Raw genomic sequence first — 13,285 nt, forward strand, 5'->3', positions numbered from 1 at the left:
CTGTCGGCCGCCGGGAGGCGACTCCACCGGGACAAGGCAAAGGGCGAGTCAGGGAGAGCTAGTCCTACTTATTCCGGCCTCGGGCAAAACACCGGCATTTCGTCCGTCGGCGCTTCTGGAAACCCCTTCATCCTCCTTTAATTGCCTGTCGTTTTAAGAAGAAGAAGAAAAAAAAAAAAAAAGGGGGAGGAAACCGGGAACAGGAGCGAGCCGAGCCCGTGCACGCCATGGGCCGTCCGTGCGCGCTGGCCCTGGCCGTGGTATCGGCCCTGCTGTGTCAGGTAGGTCACCGGGGGCTGCTACTCAGATGGGGATACCTCGGGCCAGCTGTTCTGGTGGGGGTACCTGGGGCCCGCTGTTCTGGTGGGGGTAACTGTGTCCTGCTGTGTCAGGCGGAGGTAACCAAGGTCTGCTGCTTCAGGGGGGTCACCACAGGGCCTGCCGTGTCAGGTGGGGTACCTGAGCCCTGCAGTTCAGGTGGGTCGCCCCAGAGCCTGCTGTGCCAGGTGAGGGTACCCGGGGCGCAGGCGCACACGGATGAGCCAAGAGCGCGGAGGCGGGGAGGGCGGGAGCCCTGCAGGCCAAGCAAACTGTCTGTAGGAAAGCGAATCCGCGAGACACGAGCCGGAGGGCGGGTTCCGGGGCTCACTGCCCTTCCCCTGCACAGGTCTGGAGCTCGGGGGTGTTCGAGCTGAAGCTGCAGGAGTTCGTCAACAAGAAGGGGCCCCTGGGGAACCGCAACTGCTGCCGCAGCGCGGCGGGGGGCGCGGGGCCGCTGCAGTGCGAGTGCAGGACCTTCTTCCGCGTGTGCCTCAAGCACTATCAGGCCAGTGTGTCCCCCGAGCCGCCCTGCACTTACGGCAGCGCCGTCACGCCGGTGCTGGGCGTCGACTCCTTCAGCCTGCCCGACGGCGCGGGCGGCGGCCACGCGGCCTTCAGCAACACCATCCGCTTCCCCTTAGGCTTCACCTGGCCGGTGAGTACCGGCGCCCGGAATGGGGCGGCCGCTGGGAGGCCGAGGGTCCGAGGGCGGCCGGCAGGGGTAGGGGGAGAGGCCGAGGGCCCAAACCCGGCAAAGCCAGGGCACGTCCGCGCCGGCCCGGCTTCCACACCGAAGGGAGCCTCCACGTGGGGACGTTCTCGCCCCTGCTCCTCGCCTGGGGCGGCTGGGACAGGGACGGTCCAGGTGACAGGCCCGGGGCTACCCTTCGGCCGCCCTCTCCTGCCCCCGGCCCCTCCCACCCACCGCCCCTCCTGCTCACAATTTTATTTTAAAGCGGAACATCCCGTACAACAGGCTGAAAAAACACGACAGGAAACCGCTGTTTAAAAAGTTCTTCCATTTCTTTAAGGAAAGTGAAAACGGGCAAAAGATATACAGGGGCCTCCGCAGGGCACACACCCAGGCGCCTGTTACTGAGCTGTCTCTGCGGCTGGGATGTGTTTTTGAACATTTCTAGTTTACCTTACACCTCCTTCCATCTTCCAGGGCACCTTCTCCCTGATCATTGAAGCTCTCCACACGGATTCTCCGGATGACCTCACAACAGGTACAAAATGCAGAAAAACTCCAGGACTTTGCACCTTTGGCATTTTGTGCCCCATAAGCAAACCCTCTCATCCTGCATGTCCACTCAGAAAGTTCAGGACAGAGGGGCGCTGCCCTCACGTGTGTCTGGTCTCCTGGGGATGACCCCTGCATCTCACCCTGCTGCCCCTCTCCTCCATTTCCCACCCCCCACAGAAAACCCAGAGCGGCTCATCAGCCGCCTGGCCACCCAGCGGCACCTGACTGTGGGCGAGGAGTGGTCTCAGGACCTGCACAGCAGTGGCCGCACGGACCTCAAGTACGCCTACCGCTTCGTGTGTGACGAGCACTACTATGGGGAGGGCTGCTCTGTCTTCTGCCGTCCCCGGGACGACGCATTCGGCCACTTTACCTGCGGGGAGAGAGGGGAGAAGGTCTGCAACCCTGGCTGGAAGGGCCAGTACTGCACCGAGCGTGAGTCTCCTCCCCAGCGGCGGCCTCCGGGGGTTCTAGGGTGGGGGGACATCTGGGCCTCACCTTCCAGGCGGGGAGATAGCCAAGGGCAGAGCACCCTGCAAGATCCCCAGCTTCTGGGATGTCATAGCCTACAAGAGCGCTTATCCACCATCGGAAACTGCCTTTCTTAATCAGGGAGGGTTTCGACATGGGGCCAGGGGTCAGGAAATCAGCCTGTGCTGCCCCAGGGTGTGTGTAGCCGGGTGGGAGGAGAGGGAGGAAGGAAGGAAGAGAGGGAGTGAGTGTTGTAGGGGCAGGTTCTAAACCGGAGTTTCTGCTGTGACAGCTTCTCAGTTGGAATTGCACCGGTTTTCTCTCGGCGTCGGTGTGCTAGTGTCCCCCCACCCCACCCCCCGGGCTGTATTTCCACATCTCCTAGGTGACACACTCTCCTTGTCTGTTACCCACACGCCCCAAGTCGCTGTCGGTGTGTATTCCCCTAGCTGTATGCAAACACAGAAACAGACATGAGAGGTGGAGGGGCGCCCAGAGAGGCCCCTGTTACTTGTGTCATCTGTGGACAGTGTGGTTTTGAGACGCTTGTCCACAAGGCTGCCAAGGCCTGGGGGGGGGGGGAGGCACAGAGTCACCTGCCTCCATCCTGGCTTTTGTGCGTCCTTTGCTTCTTCAAAGGCTCACACAGTGCCCTGCCTGGAAAAGAGATGTCTTGGTGCTACAGTGGTGAAATCAGGTTTCCCTGCCTGCTTACTAAGCACTAAAATGTCACAACCCCGCAGTGCAGGGCGGAACTTTGCAGGAAACAAAGTGGCCAGGGATGGGGGTGGGGCCTCTCTTGGCCTCCTGTGCCCCGCCTGTTCCCAGAGGCTTCAGGTTCTCCCTGTGGTCAGGAGTCAGTGGGTCCTAGAACTCTCCAGAAAGCCTAGTCAGGAGGAGCAGGTGAGCCTCAAGCAGGCTCTTAGGCCTGGAGTCACGGCCTGTCCACTTGGCAAGCACTTTCCTCCTGTCCTCAGTCCCTAGGCCTCAGGAGGGGCTCCTCAAGCCCCCTTTAAGCCCAGCATGGTCCAGAGCTGGCTTTGTCATATTAAACACCTGGGGCCGATCGCTTAATGCGTTACATAACCAGGCAAGTGAACCAGCTTGGCTTGCCTGGTGACCCCCCCCAAACCCTCCCAGGCCGCTGGCTGCGCCCACCCTCCCCTTCTTCCTCCCCTGCTGGGCAGCTATAAACTTCAACTTTTCCTTCTTATTCAAATACTCTACTCAGTCGTTCCCCGCCCCCGCCCGCGCGTGCCGTAGATTAGCTCTCTCTGGGCCAGGCCAGGCGGGTCCGTGGCCGGCACACGTGTGTGCGCGTGTGTGCGCGTGTGTGCACGCGGGATGCACGGAGGGGGGCCGGGGGAAGGGAGGCCGTATTGTTGCCCCAGGGCAGCTGCTGGGAGAGCGCAGACAATAGAGCAGCTGTCCTGCCCTGGCACCCTGCATACCAGCTGTCCACTCTTATCTGCACACACTTTCTGGGATATTAAGAGGTGGAGCTTTGTGCTTAGAATTGGGAAGTGGGGGAGGGGGCGGGGGGAAGGACTTCTGACCCTCTGAGAAGAAAAGGGAGGGGGTGGGGCTGGGGGCTTTTGAGCCCTCTTTTGTCCGTGTGCAACTGTATTAGGAAGAATGCTGTCCCAGGGCTAAGTACGGTCGGCAGTTACCAGGCAGGATGGATCAATACCCCACCAGATTGGGGAGATTAACTCGGCTGGGACTTGGGCGGGGCCGGGCAAGTAGAGGAGACCTCCCGCAGCCGCAGGGGGTGCCTCGGGGTGCCTCACACGTCTCGTTTGCCTGCAGCTATCTGCCTGCCTGGGTGTGACGAGCAGCACGGCTTCTGTGACAGGCCAGGGGAGTGCAAGTGAGTTTGCAGATGCTTTCCTTCCCTTCGCCTTCTTGTCACCTTTGACACCCAGTGTGCTTGTAAGCATCCCCAGGGGATCACAGAAACACCCTGGCAGCATTAGCAGGGGGTGGGGGAGGGGGTTCTTCTTTGGGGTTTCTACTGGATAAATGTGTGGAAATGTGTCTCGGCTTGGGGTCACTCCGAGCTCTCCATGGCCACGGGAGTTACAGGTAGCTGTTTAAAAAGGTTGGCACGGAAAATGAGAGTTTTAGCTCTGGGCGTCTCAAACCCGGCTGCACACTAGGATCCTGTGGGGAGCTTTTAAACACCAGCTCCCAGGCTGCACCACGTGGCAGTGGACTCAGAACCCTGTGGAGGGGGCGGCAGGCCCGGTATGTGCTGAAGCTCCAAGGCCATCCCAGCGCCTGGTGGGTGCTGCTGGAAGCCGGCTTCTCGTCTGGGAGCACTGCCCCCTGACAGTGCTTCCTGTCCTCCAGGTGCAGGGTCGGCTGGCAGGGTCGGTACTGCGACCAGTGCATCCGGTACCCTGGCTGTCTCCACGGCACCTGCCAGCAGCCGTGGCAATGCAACTGCCAGGAGGGCTGGGGCGGCCTCTTCTGCAACCAGGGTGAGCGTCCTGCCCGAGCCTTCCTGTCCTCCTTCCCGAGAGCGGGACGCCTCGCGCGGCGGCCACCGCGGCCAGTCTCCCTGACCTGACGTGCGTCCCACCGCCCACAGATCTGAACTACTGCACCCACCACAAGCCCTGCGAGAACGGAGCCACCTGCACCAACACGGGCCAGGGCAGCTACACCTGCTCCTGCCGGCCCGGGTACACGGGCGCCAACTGCGAGAGCGAGGTCGACGAGTGCAACACCGGCCCGTGTAAGAACGGAGGAAGCTGCACAGTACGTAGCGGCAGGGCTGGCTCAGACCTGGGTCCCTGACCTCGGGGCCCTGTTAGAAAGAGCAACCGTGAGTCTCTGGGAGCAGCTTCAGAAGGCGTTTTCTAATCTTCTCTGTTACGTAGGATCTTGAAAACAGCTACTCCTGCACCTGCTCCCCTGGCTTCTACGGCAAGCACTGCGAGCTGAGTGCCATGACGTGTGCCGACGGCCCGTGTTTCAACGGGGGGCGGTGCGCGGACAGCCCGGACGGGGGCTACACCTGCCACTGCCCCGTGGGCCACTCCGGCTTTAACTGCGAGAAGAAGATGGAGCCCTGCGGCTCTTCACCCTGCTCCAACGGTAAGAGGAGCCCCCGTGGCTCAGAGCCTGCAGAGAGCTGCCGCAGGGAGTCAGGACGTACACACATTCCATCTTAGCCAACGGCTGTCACGCTGGGTCGCACAAATGGTTAACAGACTCATCTACTAACTGAAAGGTGGGCGGGTCCAGTCCACCCAGAGGTGCCTCGGAAGAAAGGCCAGGCAATCTGCTTCTGAAAAACTGGCCGTTAGTTCTACTCTGACACACGTGGGGTCGCCATAAGTCAGAGTTGGCTCCACAGCAACCGGTTTGTGTTTTGGGGTCTCGTCACCTTGGGAAGGACTTGACAGCGTGCTTTTATCTGAGTAGGCAAGTAGGCAAGAATTCTGTAGAAACTTTATCCTCGAGTCCTCAACGCCCAGCAAGGAGAGGCAGGCAGGACCCTCACCCTCGTGTTGACTAGGGAAAATCTAAGGCAGTGCTGACGTGCGTGCTTGAGCTGACACGGCCCCTTGGTGCCTGGCGCCCCGACTGGCCCCTAACTCCTCGGCCGTGCTCACAGGGCACCAGCGCCCTGTATGTGGAGGGAAGCCCAGCTCTGGTGCGTCGTCTCCAAACACAGCAGTCTGGTGCTGGGGCGTGGGAACACGGAAGGAAGTGTGGTCCGCTGGCAGGGCGCCTCCTGCTACTGCTGGAGCAGAACAAAATGCCAGCACAAGCTCAGCATGGAAACCGTGGACGGGCTTGGCCCTGAAGCTTCAGAGGTCCCCTTTAGGCACGGTGATCAGAGGGGCCTGCCAGTGGAAAAAGCGTTTCACTTTGCTGTCCGTGTGCCCTTCGGCAGGTCCTGGGGGTCAGGTTGTGTCTCTTGTTTGTTTTCGCTCCCTAAATCAATTAAGGCATTAGATGCTTTATTTTTAGAGGCAGGGTAGGGAGGTTTAGGAAACTTGGCTGAAATAAAAAGACCTCTCTGCCCTTCCTCCCTCCTTCCTCCTTGCATTCCTTCCTTCTGACTTCAATCCCTGCTCTTCTTCCCTCTAACTGTGTCACTGTGGGCAGGAGCCTGGCCTTCTTGAAGCCATAGTTTCCCCATCTGTATGCTGGGCACAGTGGGCATCAGCCCCTTTCCAGGTTCTGTAAAGGCTGAATGCAGCGGTGCACGGTGCCTGTCAGCACTCAGCTGCTCCAGACGCAGCTCCGATGACTAGTTTTACTTTGTGAGCTGAACTTGAACTCTTCCCAGTGGGTTAATAATTGGGGAGATAGGGTATATTGCTTCCAACTGTGAACTCACCGAGAGGCCAGAGGCTGTCTTTCATTTGTCTCCGTGTCTCTGAGGTCCGCCCGGTGCCAGACACGTGGTAGACGTGTGAGCAGGTGCGGAGGAGGTGAGTGACGCGGTCCCTGCTGTGTTCCAGGGGCGCAGTGTGTGGACCTGGGCAGCTCCTACCTGTGTCGGTGCCTGGCCGGCTTCTCGGGGCAGCACTGCGACGGCAACGTGGACGACTGCGCGTCCCTGCCGTGCGCCAATGGTGGCACCTGCCAGGACGGCGTCAACGACTACTTCTGCACCTGCCCCCCGGGGTACACGGGCAAGAACTGCAGCGCCCCGGTTAGCAGGTGCGAGCACGGGCCGTGCCACAACGGGGCCACCTGCCACGAGAGGGGCCGGCGCTACGTGTGCGAATGCGCGCGCGGCTACGGCGGCCCCAACTGCCAGTTCCTGCTGCCCGAGCCGGGGCCAGTGGTGGTGGACCTGACCGAGCGCTACCTGGAGGCCCCGGGCGGGCGGTTCCCCTGGCTCGCCGTCTGCGCCGGCGTCGTGCTGGTGCTGCTGCTGTTGCTGGGCTGCGCGGCCGTGGGCGTCTGCGTGCGGCTGAAGGCGCAGAAGCGGCGGCTGCCGGGCGATGCGTGCCGGGCGGAGGCGGAGACCATGAACAACCTGACCAGTTGCCATCGCGAGAAGGACGTGTCGGTCAGCGTCATCGGGTCCCCACAAATCAAGAACACCAACAAGAAGGCGGATGTGCACGGTGACCATGGCGCCGACAAGGGCAGCTTCAAGGCCCGCTACCCGGCCGTGGACTACAACCTGGTGCAGGACCTCAAGAACGAGGACCCCGCCAGGGACACCCACGGCAAGCGCGAGGCCAGGCCAGAGCCCCACGGCTGCGTGGGCTTGGAGAAGGGCCCTGCAATGCTCAGGGGGTGCGTGGGGCACCAGGCAGGCTGCGGGCGCGGGTGGGACGGAGGCGCGGATGGGTCCAGGGGTGGGCGTTCCTCCAAGCTCACGGGGGTCCTCCTGTCTTCTCTTCAGCGGAGAAGCATCGGAAAGGAAAAGGCCGGACTCCACGTACTCCATGTCGAAAGACACCAAGTACCAGTCGGTGTATGTCATCTCCGAGGAGAAGGACGAGTGCATCATTGCGACTGAGGTCGGTGTGGGGCTCCTGTCGGAGTGTTGGAGCGTCGGAACTTGGCGTGGGGTGTTGGGGCTCACGTCAGGGTATCGGGACTTGGGGCTTGATGTGGAGCTTTGGGGTTCCTGTTGGGGCGTCATAGTTTGGTGTCGGGGCATCAGGACTTAGTGTGGGCATTGGGGCTCCTATTGGGACATTGGGGGTCTGGACTGGGGCATTGGGATTTGATGTCAGGGCAATGGGGCTCCATGTGGGGCTCGGTGGTGGGCCTCAGTGTGGGGCTCTGTGTGGGGCTTGGCATGGTGCTCAGCATGCAGCTTGATATGGGGTCACTGGGGTATCAGGGCTCCGTGTCGGGGTGTTGGGGCTTGGCATGGGGGCTTAGTGTGGGGCTCAGCGGTGGGATTCTATGTGAGGCTTGGTGGTGGGGCTTGGTGTGGGGTTTGGTGGTGGGGCTTCGTCAGGGCTTGGTGTGGGGGCTTGGTGTGAGGCTCAGTGGTGGGATTCTATGTGAGGCTTGATGGTGGGGGTTGGTGTGGGGCTTGGCAGTGGGGCTCCATGAGGGCTTGGCAGTGGGGCTTGGTATGGGGCTTAGCATGGGGTTGGATGTGGGGACATTGGGATGTCAGGGCTTGGTGTTGGGATGTGGGGTTCAGTGGTAAGGCTCCATGCAGGGCTCAGTGTGGGGGCATTGGGGTGTCAGGGCTTGGCATAGGGCTTAGCATGGAGCTCAGTGCCAGGGTGTAGGGGTCTGGGGCTCAGCATTAGGGCCGGGTTCAGGGCTTGGTGTGGGGGCATTGGGGTGTCAGGGCTTGACATAGGGCTTAGCATGGGGCTCAGTGGCAGGATGCAGGGGTCTGGGGCTCAGCAATAGGGCCGGGTGCAGGGCTTGGTGTGGGGGCACTGGGGTGTCAGAGCTCAGTGTTGGGGTGTTGGGGCACAGTATCTGACTTGGGGCTACTCCCCGATTGCTCGTAAGTGAGGGAGACGGAGAAGGCAGAGAACAGCGTGTCTCATCCTTAATGCATCTTCCTTCTGTTTTGCGGCCTCTCTAGGTGTAAAATGGAAGCGATATGGCAAAATCCCCGTTTCTCTTAAAATACATAGAATTCCAAGGATATATGCCCCAACGGATGCTGCTGTAAGAGGAGAGGGAGGCCCCGGACTGCTGCTGAGAAACTAAATTCAGACTGAGCTGGTTCTCTTCCTGAAGTTAGCAAGCGCCTGCAAACAGCCCGTGCCAGGTGGGCGCTCACGGACGCCTGTTGCACTGCCTCTGACTTTCCGTTGCACTATGGACAGTTGCTTTTAAAAGATTTATATTTAATGGATGGACTGACTGACGACGTAGAAGCCCGCACTGCCTGAAGTGTATATTTTGGATTCTTATGAGCCAGTCTTTTCTTGAATTAGAAACACACACACTGCCTTTATTGTCCTTTTTTGATACTGAAATGTGTTTTTTCTAGGTGGAAAAAAATGTGTGTTATTTTTTGGATTTGTATAAATATTTTCATGATATCTGTAAAGCTTGAGTATTTTGTGATGTTCATTTTTTATAATTTAAATTTTTTTGGTAAATATGTACAAAGGCACTTCGGGTCTATGTGACTATATTTTTTGTATATAAATGTATTTATGGAATATTGTGCAAATGTTATTTGAGTTTTTTACTGTTTTGTTAATGAAGAAATTCCTTTTTAAAATATTTTTCCAAAATAAATATTATGAATGACAAACAGAGATGTCTTTACTCACCCCTTCTCCCAAGTTGGGGAGTCCCTGGGTGGTGCAAATGGTTAACATGCTCAGCTGCTAACCAGAAGGTTGGAGGTTCAAGTCCACCCAGAGGAGCCTTGGAAGAAAGGCCTGGCAGTCTAATTCCAAAATATCAGCCATTGGAAACCTTATGGAGCAGTTCTACTCTGACACACATGGGGTCGCCAGGAGTCAGAGTCAACTGTGTTGTTTTTTTTTAATTACCTTGTTTGAGGCATTGGTGGTCCCGTGGTCGAATTCTCGCCTTCCATGGGGGAGACCCAGGTTCGATTCCCGGCCGATGCATCCCAAGCGCAGCCATCATCTGTCAGTGGAGGCCTGCATGTTGCTATGATGCCGAACAAGTTTCAGCAGAGCTTCCAGACTGAGGCCTGGCAATCTACTTCTGAAAACCAGCCACTGAAAACCCTGTGGAACACAGTTCTGCTCTGACACGCAGGGGTTGCCGTGAGTCAAGGTCAACTCAAAGCTGGTTGTGGTTCTCCGGAGTGGATCTGTCTTTGCCCACTCTTTATGTGAGACCCTTGGCTTTTCTTCTTTTAAGCATTCATCTGGAGTCCCTGCATTGTTTAAGAGCAACGTTCCTCACTCCTGTACCCCCTTCAGAGCGTCCCTGTGATGGTGCCATTGAGATAATTTAACAAGACCAGCTCCGTCATCGTCAGCAACTGACCTGTGAGCAGCCCGGTGACTCGGTGAGGATATCAGTTCGTGGGGTCTTCTCACTTGTGCGCTTTGCTGGTGCTGAAAAATGTGACTGGCAGCAGGTCACTTGCCTTTTGAGCCTTTTTTTTTTTTTTTAAAGGGACTAGAACATAGCCTTATTCGGCATCAGATACCCCATTTTCCTCTCTCTCCATTGCCACTGGAGTGTGCCTTTCCTGGCACACATCTGCTTTGAGCATCAGGCTCCACATCCACAGCCTGGTCTCTCAGCCCCTGCGGTCTGGCCCCCTGACTCCCCTTCTGCTTTGTTTTCTGTTCTTTTCGCCCACTTCTCCCTTTCACTTTGTGCTCCAGCCACACTGGCCTTTTTCAGGCGCGTGGGGCTCTCTGCTCCTCCTCAAGCCTGTGACTTCATCTTCCACCCGCCTGGAATCTTTTCTCCAGCTAACCGCTCTGCTGCCTGGAGGGTCTAACCTGCCATCCATCAGGGAAGACTTCTCTGGACCTCCCAGGCTAGGTATCCACCCCAAGGGTCAAATGCTGTCATAGCAACTTATCCTGTGGCATTATTAATTTGTGCAATCATTTTCTCAATGTCTGTGAGTCCCAGCAGACTACGATCCTGGTTTAAAGCTTCAAAATCCCCAAAGTCGCTTCTCAAAAGCGGGAGCTACAGTTTGAAGACACATACATGGAGTGGGAGACATGCCTTTTGAAAGTACTAAGGACATTTGGTGATGAGAGAAATATGATTTTGCTGCTTACTCTAACCAATGTCACTAGGAGTTTTGAACCATAGCGTAAAGCCAAAATAGGGATTATCTGAGTAGACAGCCATGTTGTTTTGTTCTTACTCTGACAACTGGTCTCTTGACTCAGCCATCCCTCGGTGGTATGAAAGGGTAGGTACTTGGCTACTGACCGAAAGGTTGGCAGATTGAACCCACCCAGTGATGCCTGGAAGAAAGGTCTGGTGATCTGCTTCCAAAAGGTCACAGCCATGAAAACACTATGGAGCAGTTCTAGTCTGCATACATGGGATCACCACGAGCCGTAGACGACTTGACAGCAACTGGTTAGACGTAGCCAGAGAACACCGTGGGGTAGCCAGCGAACTAAGACACAGTTAGCAAGTTCTCGGCACGTGAATTTCGTAGGAGGGGAGTGGGGAGTTCATGAACTTTCCGAACAGCAGCTGGCTGTCTTTAGAAATGTGGAGACAAAAAGTCACGTTTTGAATGCAGACACGAGTGTGACGGGCTAGCACCCAGGGAGAGCACAGCGTCTGTTGCTGAAGGTGGTTCTCACACTAGAAGCATAAGACATCCAAGGTGACTTTGAGAATCTCAGGTACTTGCCATGTGCAGGTGATTCACAGATAATTTTTTAAAGGCGACGTGCGCCAGTGCAAGGTACCCACGTTTTCTCTCAGAGTAACCTTGATTTGCACTCGTTTGCTTGAACGCGTGAGTTTTCCGTTTTAGACGAAGCCACTGACTTACCTCAAAGGTGCATGACTAAGATGCGTCCGACCCCAAACCACGGTGTTTTCAGTAACCTCACATGCATGTGGAAGTTGGACAATGAAAAAGGAAGACTGAAGAATAAGTGACGCATTTGAATTATGGGGTTGGCAAAAAATATTGATTATACCCTGGACGGCCAGAAGAACGAACAAATATGTCTTATCAGAAATACAACCAGCGTGCGCCTTAGAAGTGAGGATGGTGAGACTTCAGCTAATTTACTGTGGATACGTCATCACAAAGACCGATTGCTAGAAAAGGACATCATGGTTGGTAAGGCAGAGGGTCAGCAAAAACGAGGGAGACCCTCCGGGAGATGGACTGACGCAATAGCTACAACAATGGGCTCAAACACACCAATGATCATGCGGATGGCACAGGACCAGGCGATATTTCCTTCTGTTGTACATAAGGTGGCTATGAGTCAGAGCCAACTGGACGGCAGCTAACAGCAGCAGGACGACGGAATCTGATGAGCAAAAGGAGAGGGAACAGGGACCTCTTCTGCTCTCAATCATTTCTCTCTCTCAGGCAGGGAACTTATTTCGGTCTCAGTTTTTTGGACCCCTCCAGGGATGTCCCACCCTATTCCAGTGGTATAGGCTGGCCTCACATTTCAAGATGCTGTAAGAGGATCCTGCAGAGCACATGCCTTTTCTCAGTGGTTGAGGAAAGGAGCTGGACTCAGCTCAGTGCTCCCAGGGGGCGGTAGTAGGGACTATTTTGTAAATTAGCCATGGCAACATGAACTATTCGTGGAACCCTGCCACTCGGACACTCCATTTGGCCAGCCCCCAGGGAGCACAATGTGACCCAAATGGAACTTGGAGGGTTCGTATGTTGCAATCCCCATGTTCCTTTCCTGCCACGCAGTTCTTCCCAGGAGTGAAGAGCGGCATTTTCACTTTGCCCACCATTTCACACTGTCTGTGCTGTCGCCCCTCACTAGCCTGGGAGTGACCCCATGGCGAGTCTCCCTTGGGCCCTTCCACGTGCCCATCCGCTCCCTTTGGAATAAGCCCGCATGGAGCTGGACGCGGAAAAGCAGCCTTGGAATTTGCCGGGTGTGAAGTCTTGTCCTTTCTCCAGTCTAGGATTGCATGCAGAGCCTCAGGCCTGAGGGTGACCTCGACCACTGGGTGGGCATGGGGCGAGTGTGGGGCTGAAGGGCTGGTCTGCTTCCCTGCAGCCGGAAGGACGGGTCTCTGTGGCATCTGCCTCTTCCTGCCTCTGGGGACAGCCCTGTGGAGACTAGAAGCTGTGGGGTGAAAGGAAGGATTCACTCCCCCGCTTCCGCAAGGCTTATTTGGATTCCAAAAGTAGACTTAAGAAAATAATGGGGACAACCAAGGGCTCTAGGGGAAAGACTCTGGTGTGGGGCCAAGAGTGTGGCTTCCGGACCTGGCTGTACTGTAAAAGGAAGCATGTGGCCTAAGGCTCCACAGAGCCTTTCCCAGATTCTTCTGGGGGATGCCTTGTGGTCTCACGGCACATGGGGTAAGTGTCTTAAGCGTGTGAATATGAGTGCATGTGTGTGCACGTGTGTGAATGTATGTTAGTGTGTGAGCATGTGAGTGTGTGAGAATGTGTGTGTGCATGTGTGTGAGCATGTGAGTGTGTGAGAATGTGTGTGCATGTGTGAGAGCATGTGTGAGTGTGTGAGAATGTGTGCATGTGCGTGAGCGTGTGTGAGTGTGAGAGCATGTGTGAGTGTGAGAGCATGTATGTGCATGTGTGAGAGCATGTGTGTGTGAGAATGTGTGTGTGCATGTGTGTGATCATGTGTGTGAGAA

The 13,285-nt window shown here is 56.7% G+C and overlaps 1 protein-coding gene across 1 annotated transcript; it reads left to right on the forward strand.

Annotated features, from left to right (window-relative positions):
- Positions 1-227: 227 nt before the first annotated feature.
- Positions 228-8,691, forward strand: DLL1 (delta like canonical Notch ligand 1). The gene is made up of 11 exons (XM_004368772.2): positions 228-281; positions 668-976; positions 1,490-1,550; positions 1,745-2,002; positions 3,848-3,908; positions 4,391-4,521; positions 4,632-4,801; positions 4,924-5,140; positions 6,520-7,309; positions 7,419-7,536; positions 8,577-8,691. Exons 1-11 carry the CDS (start codon positions 228-230, stop codon positions 8,580-8,582), a joined length of 2,175 nt encoding a protein of 724 aa, XP_004368829.1. The 3' UTR covers positions 8,583-8,691.
- The last annotated feature ends 4,594 nt before the right edge of the window (positions 8,692-13,285 follow it).

The sequence above is a fragment of the Trichechus manatus genome, unplaced genomic scaffold (assembly GCF_000243295.1).
Source record: "Trichechus manatus latirostris isolate Lorelei unplaced genomic scaffold, TriManLat1.0 scaffold00002, whole genome shotgun sequence".
NCBI classification, from domain to species: Eukaryota; Metazoa; Chordata; class Mammalia; order Sirenia; family Trichechidae; genus Trichechus; species Trichechus manatus.